The 16520-nt window shown below is 39.2% G+C and overlaps 1 protein-coding gene across 1 annotated transcript in view; it reads left to right on the top strand.

The window, feature by feature from the left end:
* UNC13A (unc-13 homolog A) overlaps positions 1-16520 on the top strand; it is a 144035-nt gene that overhangs the window by 10642 nt on the left and 116873 nt on the right. Inside the window, exons 4-6 of the mRNA XM_053700106.1 lie at positions 6283-6356; positions 8102-8156; positions 10612-10816. Of these exons, the coding sequence (XP_053556081.1) occupies positions 6283-6356; positions 8102-8156; positions 10612-10816 (334 nt within the window). The remainder of the gene's footprint in view (positions 1-6282; positions 6357-8101; positions 8157-10611; positions 10817-16520) is intronic.

Genomic DNA, 16520 nt, shown 5'->3' with positions numbered 1-16520 from the left:
GGAGGTTCCGGACCCTATGATACCAGAGGAACCTGCGATTCCTAAGCTTGATAAGGTATACGAGGACAGGGTAGTACCTCAGTCTTTCCCGGTTCACGTTAAGATGGCTAATATTATTAAGAACGAATGGGAGCGATAGTTCGTCGTTTAAAGAGCCCATGGATAAAAAGCTGGAAAACATGTTGAGAAAGATGTTTCAGCACACAGGGTTTGTTTTTCAGCCAGCAGCGTCCGTTGCGGCGGTCGCTGGAGCTGCAACATATTGGTGTGAATCCCTGTGTGAAATAGTCGAGGGGGAGACATCCATCGACGAGATACAGGAGAAAATTAAGGTGCTGAAGATCGCCAATTCTTTCATCTGTGATGCCAATATGCAAATTATTCGCCTTAATGCTAAGGTATCAGGTTTTTCTGTTTTAGCGCACAGGGCTCTGTGGCTAAAATCTTGGTCTGCGGACATGACTTCTAAGGCGAGGCTGTTGTCCCTTCCTTTTCAAGGAAAATCCTGTTTGGTCCTGGATCGGATTCGATTATATCCACTGTTACGGGAGGCAAGGGAGCTTTCCTACCGCAGGATAAGAAGGCTAAGCCTAAAGGATCTTCTTTTCATCCCTTTCGTGCGGATAAGGCCCAGCGCCAGCAACCCGCCGCAGAAGCAGACCAGTCCAAGAGATCTTTAAAGCCGGCTCAATCTTGGAACAAGTCTAAGCAGAGCAAGAAGCTCGCTGAGGCGAAATCGGCATGAAGGGGCGGCCCCTGACCGGCCCCGGATCACGTAGGGGGCAGATTATCTCTATTCTCAGATGCATGGTTGCAGGACGTTCAGGACCCTTGGGTTCTAGAGGTGGTCTCTCAGGGTTACAGGATAGGGTTCAGATCCCATCCGCCCGAGGGCAGATTCCTCCTGTCAAACCTGTCTTTAAGACCAGAGAAGAGAGGGGCCTTTCTAGAGTGTGTGATGGATCTCGCCTCTCTTGGGGTTATCATACCAGTACCCCTAGCAGAGAGGGGTCTAGGGTACTATTCCAACCTTTTTGTGGTTCCAAAGAAGGAGGGCACGTTCCGCACGATTCTGGACCTAAAGTGTTTAAACAAGTTTCTGAGTGTTCCATCATTCAAAATGGTAACGATCAGATCTATTCTGCCCCTAGTTCAAGAGGGACAGTTCATGACGACTAAAGACTTGAAGGACGCTTACCTTCATGTGCTAATCTACAGGGATTACTGCAGGTTCCTAAGATTTGCATTTCTGGACCAACACTTCCAGTTTGTGGCCCTTCCTTTTGGTCTGGCGACGGCCCTGAGAGTCTTCACAAAGGTTTTGGGGGTGCTGCTTGCAGTGGCCAGATCCAGGGGCATTGCGGTGGCGCCTTATCTGGACAACATACTAGTTCAAGCGCCGTTGCTCAGCCTCGCAGAGGATCATTTGAGGGCTCTTCTTCTTCTGCTCCAATCTCACGGTTGGAAGATCAACTCAGGAAAGAGTTCCCTGGTTCCCAGCAACAGGGTGGAAATCCTGGGCACGATAACAGACTCTATGTCCATGAATATATTTCTCACAGATCAGTGGCGCAGGAAGCTTGCATCCACCTGTCTTGCCCTTTACTCCTCCACAAGCCCGTCGGTGGCTCAATGTATGGAGGTGATAGGTCTCATTGTGTCAAGCATAGATTTCATCCCATTCGCCAGGTTCCATCTCAGACCTCTTCAATTGTGTATGTTGAGACAGTAGAACGGCGATCATTCAGATATATCACAGCTGATATCCATGGATGCTCAGACTCGGAACTCCCTCTCTTGGTGGATTCGTCCAGAGCAGCTGTCTATGGGGACATCCTTCTTGCGACCGTCCTGGGAGATTGTGACTACGAACGCCAGTCTGACAGGATGGGGAGCTGTGTGGGGTGCCAGGATGGCACAAGGAAAGTGGTCCAGGGATGAGTCTTTCCTTCCGATCAACATCCTAGAACTGCAAGCGATTTACAATGCTCTGAAGGCATGGCCTTCTCTGGAGTTAGTCAGTTGCATCAGATTCCAGACTGACAACATTACCTCGGTGGCTTACATCAACTATCAGGGGGGTAAGAGGATCTTCCTCATGATGAGGGAGGTGTCTTGAATTCTGGAGTGGGCAGAGTCCCACAACTGCTCGCTCTCAGCGATTCACATTCCGGGTGTGGACAACTGGGAAGCGGACTTTCTCAGCAGACAATCCTTTCATCCGGGGGAATGGTCTCTTCACCCAGAGGTGTTTGCGGAGATTTGTCACAGATGGGGAGCGCCAGAGATAGATCTCATGGCGTCCAGACTCAGTTGCAAGCTACCTCGATACGGATCGAGGTCCAGGGATCCCCAAGCGGAACTAATAGATGCCTTAGTGGTTCCTTGAGGATTCAGCCTAGCTTACATTTTTCCACCGTTACCACTTCTACCTTGCGTAGTGGCACGCATCAAACAGGAGCGGGCCCCAGCCATTCTGATTGCTCCTTCGTGGCTGCGGAGGACGTGGTTTGCGGATCTGGTGGGGATGTCATCCTCTCCGCCATGGAGGTTACCCTGTCGCAGGGATCTGCTGTCACAGGGCCCCTTTCAACATTGAAATCTAGATTCTCTGAGGCTGGCTGCGTGGAGATTGAACGCCTATTCTTAGCCAAGAGAGGCTTTTCAGAGAGTGTGATTGATACGCTAATTCAGGCAAGGAAGCCAGTCACTCGTCTCATCTACCATAAGGTGTGGAGGACTTACTTTTCTGGTATGAGAAGCATGGATATCCTTGGCATAAGGTGAAGGTATCCAGGATTCTGTCCTTTCTCCAGTATGGTTTGGAGAAGGGCCTTGCCGCTAGTTCCTTGAAGGGTCAGATTTCGGCATTATCAGTTTTGTTACATAGGAGACTGGCTGAGCTCCCTGACATTCAATCTTTTGTTCAGGCTTTGTCTAGAATTAGGCCTGTCTTTAGACAGTCGGCTCCACCTTGGAGCTTAAACTTAGTCCTTAGGGTTTTGCAGAGGGTTCCGTTTGAACGTATGCATTCCATAGACATTAAGATTTTGTCTTGGAAGGTTTTCTTCCTGTTGGCTATTGCATCGGCACGCAGAGTATCTGAACTAGCTGCCCTGCAATGTGATCCTCCTTATCTGGTGTTTCATGCGGATAAGGCGGTACTTCGCACTGGGTTGGGGTTTCTCCCCAAGGTGGTGTCTAACAGTAACATCAATCAGGAAATTGTTGTTCCTTCTTTGTGTCCTAACCCTTCAAAGGAGAGGTTACTTCATAACCTGGATGTGGTTTGTGCTTTGAAGTTCTATCTTCAGGCTACAAAGGATTTCAGACAGTCTACATCTATTTTTGTGGTGTATTCAGGGAAACGCAAGGGGTAGAAGGCCTTTTCTACTTCTTTGTCCTTTTGGTTGAGGAGCTTGATTCGCTTGGCCTATGAGACAGCAGGACATAAGCCTCCTCAGAGGATCACGGCTCATTCAACTGGAGCTGTGGCTTCGTCTTGGGCCTTCAAGAATGAGGCCTCTATGGAGCAAATTTGTAAGGCGGCTACCTGGTCCTCCTTACACATTTTTACAAAGTTTTACAAATTTGACGTTTTTGCGGAAGCTGTTTTTGGGAGACAGGTTTGGCAGGCTGTGGTGCCCTCAGATTAGGGTCCGCCTTTTACCCTCCTGGTTTCATTCAGTGTCCTCTAGAACTTGGGTATATGTTCCCAACAGTAATGAATGAAGCCGTGGACTCTCCTCCCCTTTAGATGGAAAACATAAATTATGCTTACCTGATAATTTCATTTCCATCGAGGGGAGGAGAGTCCACGGCTCCCGGCCGTATCTCCGGTGGGCGGACCTAAATTTAATTAATCTTCTTGCACCATTTATACCCTGATATTTCTCCTATTGTTCCTTGTTCCCTCGGCAGAATACTGGGGGATGAGGGAAGTAGGGGAGTTATTTAAGCCTTTGGCTGGGGTGTCTTTGCCTCCTCCCGGTGGCCAGGTTTTTAATTCCCAACAGTAATGAATGAAGCCGTGGACTCTCCTCCCCTCGATGGAAATTAAATTATCAGGTAAGCATAATTTATGGGGTTTTTTTGCAATGTCACAGATTGCTACTATAACGTAGGGTTAGTATTGTGGGATCCTAGGCTTTGGATTATATTAGAGATATAAGTTTGTTAAGTAACGATACGAATATCACTTGCTACCAAGCCCCAGGACACATATAAAGGAAAAGTTCCTCCCCGTTATCAAACCACCCTCATTATAAACCCATTTGTGGACAAACAAACATATATTTAGACAAAGACAAACTGTTGTTTTAACAGGACAGAGCTGATTAAAATATGTATGATCGTACTAGCATAGCGTCAAAACATAAAGGGGCCTATCTATCAAGCTCCATTTGGAGCTTGAAGCCCCATGTTTCTGGAGAGCCTTCAGGCTCGCCAGAAACACCAGTTAGACCGCTAAAGATCGCTGCTCCATAACCTGTCCGCCTGCTCTGAGAAGGCAGACAGACATCGCAGGAAATCAACCCGATCAAATGCGATCAGGTTGATTGACACCCCCTGCTAGCGGCCAATTGGACCAGCAGTTCACAAGAGCTGCTGGTGCAATGCTGAATGCGGAGAGCAATACATTCATCGATGTCTAACGGACATGATCCGCTGATCGGATCATGTCGGACAGACATTTGTTAAATAGGCCCCAAAGTATAAATCATCAAAACAAACTCAACCTATTAGAGAACGCGTATGTGAGCAATAATCTGTTATCCTATCAACGCAACTATAACAAAATGACGTCACAGTAGGCGGCAACTTGACACGCATAAATAGAGTGAATCTGCAGCCTGCCGCAGCCCCTCTGAGGAGGCGTAATGTGAAACGCAACCGCGTCAGGGGTCTTTCTCTTATTTTAATCAGCTCTCTCTCCTGTAATTCCCCCCTTTTTTGTCATATATGAATATCTATTTAGAAATATTTATAACATATTCTGCTATGTGCAGAACAATGAAATGTGAAATATTTACAGTAAATACATAGTTAAAACCTTTATTAAACATCAATATTGCATAAATATGCTTTTACATGTTTTCATCTACTTAATGGAAAAGTGCTCCAATGCACTTCTATATCTGTCTGTATATGTATACATATGTATTTATGTGTTTATATGTGTATATATGTCTGTATATGTGTACATATGTATTTATGTGTTTATCTGTGTATATATGTCTGTATATGTGTACATATGTATTTATGTGTTTATATGTGTATATATGTCTGTATATGTGTACATATGTATTTATGTGTTTATATGTGTATATATGTCTGTATATGTGTACATATGTATTTATGTGTTTATATGTGTATATATGTCTGTATATGTGTACATATGTATTTATGTGTTTATATGTGTATATATGTCTGTATATGTGTACATATGTATTTATGTGTTTATATGTGTATATATGTCTGTATATGTGTACATATGTATTTATGTGTTTATATGTGTATATATGTCTGTATATGTGTACATATGTATTTATGTGTTTATATGTGTATATATGTCTGTATATGTGTACATATGTATTTATGTGTTTATATGTGTATATATGTCTGTATATGTGTACATATGTATTTATGTGTTTATATGTGTATATATGTCTGTATATGTGCACATATGTATTTATGTGTTTATCTGTGTATATATGTCTGTAAATACATATATTCACAGATAAATACATATATAATATATATATATATATATATATATATATATATATATATATATACACACATATACATACATATCCATCTTTAGAGATGTATATGTTTATATCTCAATGTTAAAGCCCTTTGGCTGCCTTTTTTTTCTAACACCTGAGATCTCATATCATTGAGCCCTTATAACTCTTGTGCAATATTTTCTTTAAATCATTTTTATTAGACGGTGTTATTATGAGTGGATCTTTACGTTGTAATGTATTTTTGATGTTTTTTGTGCAGTTTTTTAATTTTGCAAAACCGTTAACCCGAGCTCTGAAGCTGCGGTAATGATTCTAGCGTAAATTGCTATTGTGCTCACACAATCGTATTTACTTTCAACTCGTAATACGAGCGGTACCTCCGATGGATGCAAATCATCGCAATATACCCCATATTGCTCGGCCGCAAACGTTTGGGCTCCACTCATAATCTAGCCCATTAAGCGAATGAAAGGGGCTGATAATTGAAAGGCACGTGATAATTTACCTTTATTATTATTTTGTTTCTTAGATATTCCAGAGGAAGAAGCTCGATATTGGGCCAAAAAACTTGAACAGCTGAATGCAATGAGGGACCAAGATGATGTAAGTCATTGTTAGGGGGGAACGTTCTTTTTGATAATGAAACTGTCATAATCATTGCAGGGTTTCTATATACGTTAGGGTGGGTGACCTCCTGTTAGAAGATTGTTAAGATTTAACAGATATGAAGTTCAAAATTAAACTGCAGCATATGTTTCAATTTACTTCTTTTATCAAATTTAAAATTTTCTCTTGGTATCCTTTGTTAAAAAAGCACATCTAGGTAGGCTCAGGAGCAGCAATTTTTTTTAAACGGTTTGTTGTTAATGGGTGGCTACACACATTTGTCTCTTGTCATTGGTTTACCAGATGTGTTCAGCTACCTCCCAGTAGTGCATTGCTGCTTCAGAGCTGACTTTAGTTGTGCGTTTTGCAGGGGTTAAACACATAGTTGTTGAGCACCATTTTTTATTAAAGCTTATCAAATTATTTTTCTACGAAAAACCCCCCAATAGATTTTATTGGAGAAGCTTGTAGAAAATCATTAGTTAAAGGGACACTAAACCCAATTTTTTTCTTTCATGATTCAGATAGAGCATGCAATGTTAAGCAATTTTCTAATTCACTCCTATTATCAATTTTTCTTCTTTCTCTTGCTAATAGGAGTAAATTAGAAAGTTTCTTAAAAATGCATGATCTATCTGAATCATTAAAGGGACATGAAACCTAAAAATGTTCTTTCATTATTTAGGTGCAACATACAATTTTAAACAGCTTTCCAGTTTACTTCTATTATCAAATTTGCTTAATTCTCTTGGTAGCATTTGTTTAAAGAGAAACAATGCACTACTGGTTTCTATCTGAACACATGGGTGAGCCGAAGACAATATATATATATGCAGCCACTAATCAGCAGCTAGAACCTAGGTTATTTGATGCTCCTGAGCTTGCCTAGATAAACCTTTCAGCAAAGGATAACAAGAGAAGGAAGCAAATTAAATAATAGAAGTAAATTGTATGTTCTGTCTAAATCATGAAATACATTTTTTTGTTTTCTTACTGCATGCTAAACAGTGCTGGGTTTACAAAAACTTAAAGATTATCAGAACAGCCTCAAACCAGTAGTGGGTCTAGACCATACCATTTATTGGTGCAAACAAAAGTTGACCACAAAACTTAAAGGGATAGAAAAGTCAAATTTAAACTTGCATGATTCAGTTAGAGTATGTACTTTTAAGACACTTTTGAATTCACATCTATTTTTAAATGTGCTTTGTTCTCTTGTTATCCCTTGTTGAAAAAGAATACACACATATCCTACACTAGTGGGAGTTAGCTGGTGATTGCATACATTTGTCTCTTGTGATTGGCTAACTAGACTTGTTCCGCTAGCTGCCAGTAGTTCAGTGTTGTTCCTTCAGCAAAGGATAACAAGATAATGAAGCAAATTTGATAAAATAAGTAAATTGGAAAATTGTTTAAAATTGTATGTTCTATTCACATCATGAAATATAATTTGGGGGTTTTCTGTCCCTTTTAATATGAAGAATGCATGGAGTACTGGTGGAGTCCTAACCTTCAACCACCTATATCTATCTTTATTTTCTAACTCCTTTACCGCTCTCCTTTGTCAGTGTAGAGAGCTGAACATGCAATATATACTGTATATATATATATAAACCTTTAAGGTCTAGTGCTGTCATAGTACTGAGTTAGGATGTATAGCTCCCCTAGAACCACTACAGGGGTCAATAAGTTCTGGATTTGTCTGTTTACAGTTTATCTTACATGTACTTTCTGTTTTCTAGTACGTTATTGAAGAGGAGCAAGAGAACTCTCTTCCTCTTCACCCTTCTCAGTGCTGTAAGTACTATCCCTCTGTGAATATAAGGTGTACAGTAGGAGGAATCTTCTCTTGTTTTTAGCCAATGATGATGATACAAAATTCTCTTGCCAGTAGGATTAATGGGAGGAAAGAATGATCAAATATTATAGACATGATGTATGTACTGCCATGACGGGTGCAATCTTGATTCACAATTTTGGCACTGATGTGAAATAGGGATGATAATAAAAAAAAGAGAGAGAATGAGAGCCAGACTGAAAAGAGGCAAATCATGAGACTGATGGGAGAAATATGGAAATAAATAAGAAGGGGGAGGGGTTTGACAGTACGGATGTTAAAACACAGAGGGCTAAATTCCAGTCCTGTCACTCATATTGATAATATAAATATTGGCATGGCTGAAATCCTGGGGTGAAGTGAGGGAGCAGTTAATACTTTGGCATCCATAGTGTCCTTGACATTCCAAAGTGTATAGAGAGCTTTACAAGAGGCACTGCCCACTCTTATAGATCAACTGGATCGCTAAGCTAGTATTTTCTAGCAGTGATTTATTTTGCTACTGGTATTCGCTCCTGCTATCTAGTTAACATATTATAATAAATAAAACATTTGTGGTGTCTGGTGGACGTCATGGCTAAAGATTGCATTGGTTTTGCCATTGGCGCTGATTGTGTTAACTTTTAGTTCAGAACTTTTATCTAATTATATCATAATAAAATCCGTCTATTATAGAAATAATAGTGTGTGAATTAAAGTGATGGTGAACTCTCCCCTTTATAAAATCAGATCCGGAATGTTTGTGATATTTTAGATGGAGTTTCATTCATAAGTAATGAATTTGCGCTATAACTTAATTTTTAATATAGATATGAAATTCAAATACCCTGCGCTCCGCTGCCCACTACAGTACATATTTCTGTTAACTACAACAAAAGTGCCATATGGGGAGAGCGCTGATAGGAAAATAGTTTAAACCTTTAGCTCACAGAAAAATTGACTTTTGAAGTGGGTGTTGGAGTGCAAAGAATTTGTATTTCATATCTATAATAAAAAGTTATAGCGCAACTTCATTACAACTGATGAATTAAACTCGGTCTAAAATATCACTAACATTCCGGATCTGATTTTATAGAGGGGAGAGTTTGTCATCACTTTAAAGTAGCAACCCTTTATTGCAGGCAGCCTATGTATAGCTAGAAACTGGAAAGTCCCTTTCATTAATTCATGGCATCATCATAAATATCAGTTTCAATTTGAGACTGAAATTAAAAAAACTGTACCATTCAAATCAGTTTTATCAATTTATATTTGATGGCTGAATTTTAATGTCAATGTTCTCTCTTGACTTCATTTTTTTCCATTTATAACACAATCTTAATATTTATCTTGGGAACTATAAGTGATGTCTAAACTGGAAGAGATGTAGTGTAAGAACTGGAGGTGGTATGGGGTCAGGAGGGATGATATGGAGGGCATACTGTATATGTATATAAATGATCGGTGTCAGGGGAAAAATGAGTTATGGCTGATATCAAGCTATTAATAGAATTGCATTAAATCATAGTAACCCGAGCACCAGTGTAATTTGATCGACAATTCACTCTGTTGCAGGTAACTTGAACTTTGGCTGGGGAAAACAGCACAGTAAGTGAACCATTTTGAAAGCCCATCTTAAAGAATTGACAAGTGTTTCTGTATAGTAATAGAGATATACATACAATTAAAGGGACACTGTACCCAAAAATTTTCTTTCGTGATTCAGATTGAGCATGAAATTTTAAGCAACTTTCTAATTTACTCCTATTATCAAATTTTCTTAATTCTCTTGGTATCTTTATTTGAAATGCAAGAATGTAAGTTTAGATGCCGGCCCATTTTTGGTGAACAACCTGGGTTGTCCTTGCCGATTGGTGGATAAATTCATCCACCAATAAAAATGTGCTGTCCAGAGTACTGAAACCAAAAAAAAGCTTAGATGCCTTCTTTTTCAAATGATGATAGCAAGAGAACGAAGAAAATTTGATAATAGGAGCAAATTAGAAAGTTGCTTAAAATTGCATGCTCTTTCTGAATTACAAAAGAAAAAATTTGGGTACAGTGTCCCTTTAAGGCATTGTTATATATGTGCATTTGTAGTAAACACTTTCCAGTTGTTATCACAGTGACAATACAGATTCAAAAACTATCTATCTATCTCTGTTTGTCTGTCTCTCTATATGTATCTATCTGTCTATCTATCTATCTATCTATCATCTATCTATCTATCTATCTATCGATTCCAAAACTATCTGTCTCTAGAGAGAGAGAGAGATTTATATATAAATATGTGTGCGTAGGTGTATTGCTTTCTATGTCACTATTCTGCATAGCTATCTCTTTGCGCGTCACCTCTTTCTGTCTATGTCAATATGTGTTTGTCTTTCACCATTATATAAGCCATTATATCCTTAGACACCCTGTCTTACCTTCCAGATAATGAGGACCCTGACAGTGCCATGGATGATCACGACAGCGATTACCCTAGTGAAACCAGCAACAGTATCCCACCCCCATTCCACTCCACAGCCCAGCCAAACGCATCTGTGCATCAGTACCCTGTGCGCTCACAGTACAGCTCCCGTGGATCCTATACTGATTCTGTACATAGCTATGAGATGTCTGACCACCCGCCAATCAGGTACGGATAGCTAGACTGATCTCTATGATTCTGTTAAGTAGCTAATTGATTTTTAATACTGCATTCTATAATGATACAAACTCTATATTCTTATATAAACCACAAAGTAATGTTTTAAAAATGATTTATATGCAGTGATGGAGGGTAGGATTTAGGGGAGCCCCTCTGACCCCTCTCCTTTTTCCCCTGGATGGCAGGAGTTACGATAGCGCAGACTCTGCCACTAATGGGCGCAGTGACGTGGAGTCTGTCTCCGGTTCGAGCCGTCTCACCAGTCGGCAGCACTCTCTGGAGAGCCGGCAATCACTAGACCTGTCCGATAGGTGGGTCAGTCCCGTAGTGTCGCAGTGTGAGTGCTGCAAAGTGCCGTGCTCGTCCTATGCACACACAAGGGCAGGCCAATACTTTGGGCGATGGATTACTCAGGAAATCTTATTGAGCAACAGTGTCCTGGAATTTAGTAACATGGCCTCATTTGATAATTTATACATACAGACATTCATCCCGCCCCACAAAAATATATTAGCTAGAGACAATTGAATTTGTGCAACCATTAATGAACATGCTAAGCTAGATAAAATTATTTTGCCAACCAGCAAATATTCTAAAAGAATATGTAAAGTTCACAGTCTCTAAGGCATATACAAACAAGTCATTAATTTAGTTATATTTCTTTTGGGAAGAAAGATTGTGCAAGTATAAACTCATATAAAATGGATATTTGTGCATAATTCATATTTCTGTATAAATTATGAAGTCCTTGTTGGTAAAGAAAAGCAACTTCCATAGCTGAATAGGTCAGGTAGAAACAAACCTCTTAAAAGCTGAAAAAGAAAAAGACACATTTTTCAGTACCTTCATTGAGCATTTACATCCATTGAACTAATAGAAATGGAAAAAAAATGTTGGCATATAGCTGCACCTAGGTAAGCAATAATAACATACTGTACATGTTCCAGAAGATAGATATTTTGTCTTTAAATGGCATAAGACAGTTTTTGTTTTTGTGCAAGAACTGTACTTGTCCCACTCTCTCTGGAGAAGCCAAAAAGCAAATTCTGTAACCCAAGAATGCTGCAAATCAAACAGCTGGTTTAGCCAATTTGCAGCACTTTTAAAACCTAGGTTACAATTTTTTTTTTTGCACTGATAAAACTTAAAACATTAGCCAGCGTTCCTGTGACACAAGGTAACAAAGGGGAATTGAATACCCTAAAGACATTATTAACACAAAGGAATATCATGCATTAGGGTTGCCACGCAACTGGTGTTTTACCGACATGGGCCTAGTTTCCATTCAGGTTGTAAAGTTTGGAAACTAGTGGTAAAAACATTTATCTCAATTAAAGTCTATGGAGAATTTTTATGTTACCACCAGTTTCCAAACTTTACCACCTCAATGTAATGTATCTAGTCCATGGCAGGTATTTATAAATTTCAAGTAAAAAATGAAAATAAAGATTAAATATAGAAATAAAGTTGCTGTTAGAGCAGCATTAGTTTCTAATTTATGCTGTATAAATAATTATTTATGCTTATGAGCATGCAATAATAATATTATATATATACTTTATAAAATGTTAAAGGGGCAGTCTACTGAAGTTTCCATTTCGTTAGAGCATTGTATTTCAAACCAAATTCCTTTTTTTACTATATGTTTAATCTCTTCAAACGGTTTATATATATATATATACACACTAGTCGATAAGCCTGCCCAGAGGGCAGTCTAATTATTTTTTAAGCTACAGATGTAGAAACAACCTATTTTGTAATTCTTCTTTTATATAAATATTTAAGCTACAAGTGTAGCAATACTATAATTTTAATGGACTACTGTTTAAAATATATCAAAAATATTTTTCTATATAATAAACTACAGATATAGCCACACTCTAATTAGACAAACTACTGTCCTAAATAAATACAAAGTTTCTACTACTATAAATACAAAGTATATCTACTTTAAGTATATTTCTTTATATACATAACCTTTAAACCGCAAAACCCCTACATTGCAATAAACCTATTTACCCCATTAACCCCTAAACCGCAAAACCCCTACATCGCAATAAACCTATTTACCCTATTAACCCCTAAACCGCAAAACCCCTACATCGCAATAAACCTATTTAACTTATTAACCCTTTAAACCGCCAAAACCCACAACGCAAATAACTATTTAAATAACTAAGTACAGTGCACTAACCTAACACCCCCTAACCTAACAACCCCTAACCTTACACCCCATTAAATAAACCCATATTATCTAAACTAATACATTCTAAAGTTACAAAAAATTTTTTTTTACAAAAAATAAGAAAAAAGCTAACATTACAGAAAATAAAAAAATCAAATTACCAAATGTATCAGAATTAAACCTAATCCCTATGAAAATACCCCCCCCCAAAATAAAAACACCCCCTACTCTAAGAATAAACTACCAGTGGCCCTTAAAAGGGCTTATTGCAGGGCATTGCCCCAAGATAATCACCTCTTTTTCAAGAAAATACACAAAGCCCCCCTAACAGTAAACCCCCCCCCACCAACCCCCCCAAATAAAATATCCTAACACTAAAAAACCTAAACTACCTATTGCCCTGAAAAGGGCATTTGTTTGGGCATCGCCCTTAAAAGGGCATTTAGCTCTTTTTCTGCCCATCCCTAATCTAAATAAAACAAATCCCCCCCAAAAAACCCTTAAAAAATCCTAAGTCTAAACCCCAGGTTGGTACTCACGGTTCCTGAAGTTCGGCGGAGAAGGTCCTGTTCTAGGCGGTGAAGTCTTCTTCCAAGCGCAACCTCTTCTTCTTCCAGGAACATCCTGCACTGAGCGGTGCTGTAGACTGAAGACTGCGGAGCTGAAGACCGGCGACCCTGGAACTGAAGACCGGCGACCGCCGAGCCATGGAGCGTGGAGGATCCTCTTCGTACAGTCTCCGCCGTACACTGAATAGTGAATTCAAGGTACGCGATTAAAGATGGCATCCCTTGAATTCCTATTGGCTGATTTGATTCTTCCATTTCAAATCAGCCAATAGGATGAAAGCTACTCAAATCCTATTGGCTATTTAAATTAGCCAGTAGCATGAGAGCAAGTGAAATTCTACTGGCTGATTTGAATAGCCAATAAAATTTCACTTGCTCTCATCCTATTGGCTAATTTAAACAGCCAATAGGATTTGAGTAGCTTTCATCCTATTGGCTGATTTGAATTGGAAAAATCAAATCAGCCAATAGGAATTCAAGGGACCCCATCTTTAATCACGTACCTTGAATTCACTATTCAGTGTACGGCGGAGATCGTACGAAGAGGATCCTCCACGCTCCATGGCTCTGCGGTCGCCGGTCTTCAGTTCCAGAGTTGCCGGTCTTCAGCTCCGCGGTCTTCAGCTCCGCTCTGCTCCACGCAGGCTATTCCTGGAAGAAGACTTCACCGCCTGGAACAGGACCTTCTCCGCCGAACTTCAGGAACCGTGAGTACCAACCTGGGGTTTAGACTTAGGGTTTTTTAAGGGGTTTTGGGGGGAATTTGTTTTATTTTGATTAGGGATGGGCAGAAAAAGAGCTAAATGCCCTTTTAAGGGCAATGCCCAAACAAATGCCCTTTTTAGGGCAATGGGTAGTTTAGGTTTTTTAGTGTTAGGTTATTTTATTTTGGGGGGTTTGGTGGGTGGGGGGTTAGGTGGGACTTTGTATATTTTGTATATTTTTTGTAAAAGAGCTGATTATCTTGGGGCAATGCCCTGCAAAAAGCTTTTTTAAGGGCTACTGGTAGTTTATTATTAGAGTAGGGGGTGTTTTTATTTTGGGGGGTCTTTTTTATTTTCATAGGGATTAGGTTTAATTTTGTTAAATTTGGTAATTTGATTTTTTATTTTCTGTAATGTTAGCTTTTTTTATTTTTTGTAAACTTATTTTTTTTTATTTTTTGTAACTTTAGAATGTATTAGTTTAGGTAATTTGGGTTTATTTAATGGGGTCTTAGGTTAGGGGGGTGTTAGGTTAGGGGGTGTTAGTTTAGTGTACTGTACTTAGTTATTTAAATAGTTATTTGCGTTGTGGGTTTTGGCAGTTTAAAGGGTTAATAAGTTAAATAGTTTTATTGCGATGTATGGGTTTTGCGGTTTAGGGGTAAATAGGTTTATTGCAATGTGGGGTTTTGCGGTTTAGGGGTTAATAGGGTAAATAGGTTTATTGCGATTTAGGGGTTAATAGGATAAATAGGTTTATTGCGATGTAGGAGTTTTGCAGTTTAGGGGTTAATAGGTTTATTGCGATGTAGGGGTTTAGGGGTTAATAGGGTAAATAGGTTTATTGCGATGTAGGGGGTTAGGGGTTAATAGGTAAATAGGTTTATTGCGATTTAGGGGTTAATAGGGTAAATATTTTTATTGCGATGTAGGGGTTTAGGGGTTAATAGGGTAAATAGGTTTATTGCGATTTAGGGGTTTAGGGGTTAATAGGGTAAATAGGTTTATTGCGATGTGGGGGTTTTGCGGTTTAAAAGTTAATACTTTGTGTAGAATTTTTTTGTTATATTTCGTGCATGCGGTTAGTTTTTTTTTTTTTTTTAAATACTTTAATATGGGCGATTAGGTGTTGCTTTTGTAATGCTCAGTTTGCCTTCGCTGCATCCCGGTGGATTGAGAAAATGGCAGAGTGGTGAACCTTCGGTGGATTCTTTCACCACCCTGCCATTTCCGCTGCCAACATTCCATTGAGGATGCGTGCGCAAATGCCTACGGTGATGGACATTACAAACGCAATTATAGTATAGATATATATATATATATATATATATATATATATCAAAATCAAAGTTTTGGAGCTGTGCCACTTCAAATGAGTATATATCTGGTGAGCAAATGAGGAAAAGGCATACATGTATATGCTACAATCACTAGCTGTATCCCCATCTTGAGGGGAATGTGAGTGCTCCAAAAGTACAACAGAGACTGCGTTTTGAACAAGTTAAACACATAGTAATATCCAGAGTGTTTAATTACTTTGGCAGACATGTAACAACATGCAACACTATAAAAACATGCAGCTTTCCAAGTAAATTAATTTGAATTATAGATAAAAAGGAGATCCAATAACTTTGCAAATATATGTGCAAATTATGCATAATATCCCTTTAAGCTAGCACCTACCATTCCGAGGAACAGTAAGATTCAGTGCCAGGCACCATCTGCCTTTCTTCACACCGCTAGAAGGAGGGATACACCAGTATGGGCCTGCCCTGGTGTGTGCCTATGTAAATCTGTCTGCATGCGCGCTTTAAGGGGGATGGATCTTTTCTAAAGCTGGGGGTCAATGTGTGATCCACACAGAGGGGGGGCTCTAGTCACTGCTTCTAGTACTGTTACAGATGGCTTATTTGTTTTGTGAATGACAGGTGAATCCTTTATTGTAAAGCTGCAAAATAATGTGATAGTCATAAAGGGTCACATAGTAGGAAGGGTACAATCTTTGACTGAGATACAAATATATACAAAATGCACTATTTAGTAATAGCCTGTCAGACAGAACACGTGTACATTAGTTTAATGGGATAGGAAACACAAAAACTTTCTTTTGTGATTCAGATAGAACATGCAATTTTAAACAACGTTCTAATTTACTTCTATTATCATTTTGTCTTCATTCTCTTGGTATCCTTTGCTGACAAGCAGGGGCTTATGTTTAGGAGCTATAAGGCAGC

The sequence above is a fragment of the Bombina bombina genome, chromosome 2 (genome assembly GCF_027579735.1).
Source record: "Bombina bombina isolate aBomBom1 chromosome 2, aBomBom1.pri, whole genome shotgun sequence".
Lineage (NCBI taxonomy): Eukaryota > Metazoa > Chordata > Amphibia > Anura > Bombinatoridae > Bombina > Bombina bombina.
Note: the sequence above shows the minus strand (reverse complement) of the source record. Positions and strands in the feature narration are given on the sequence as shown.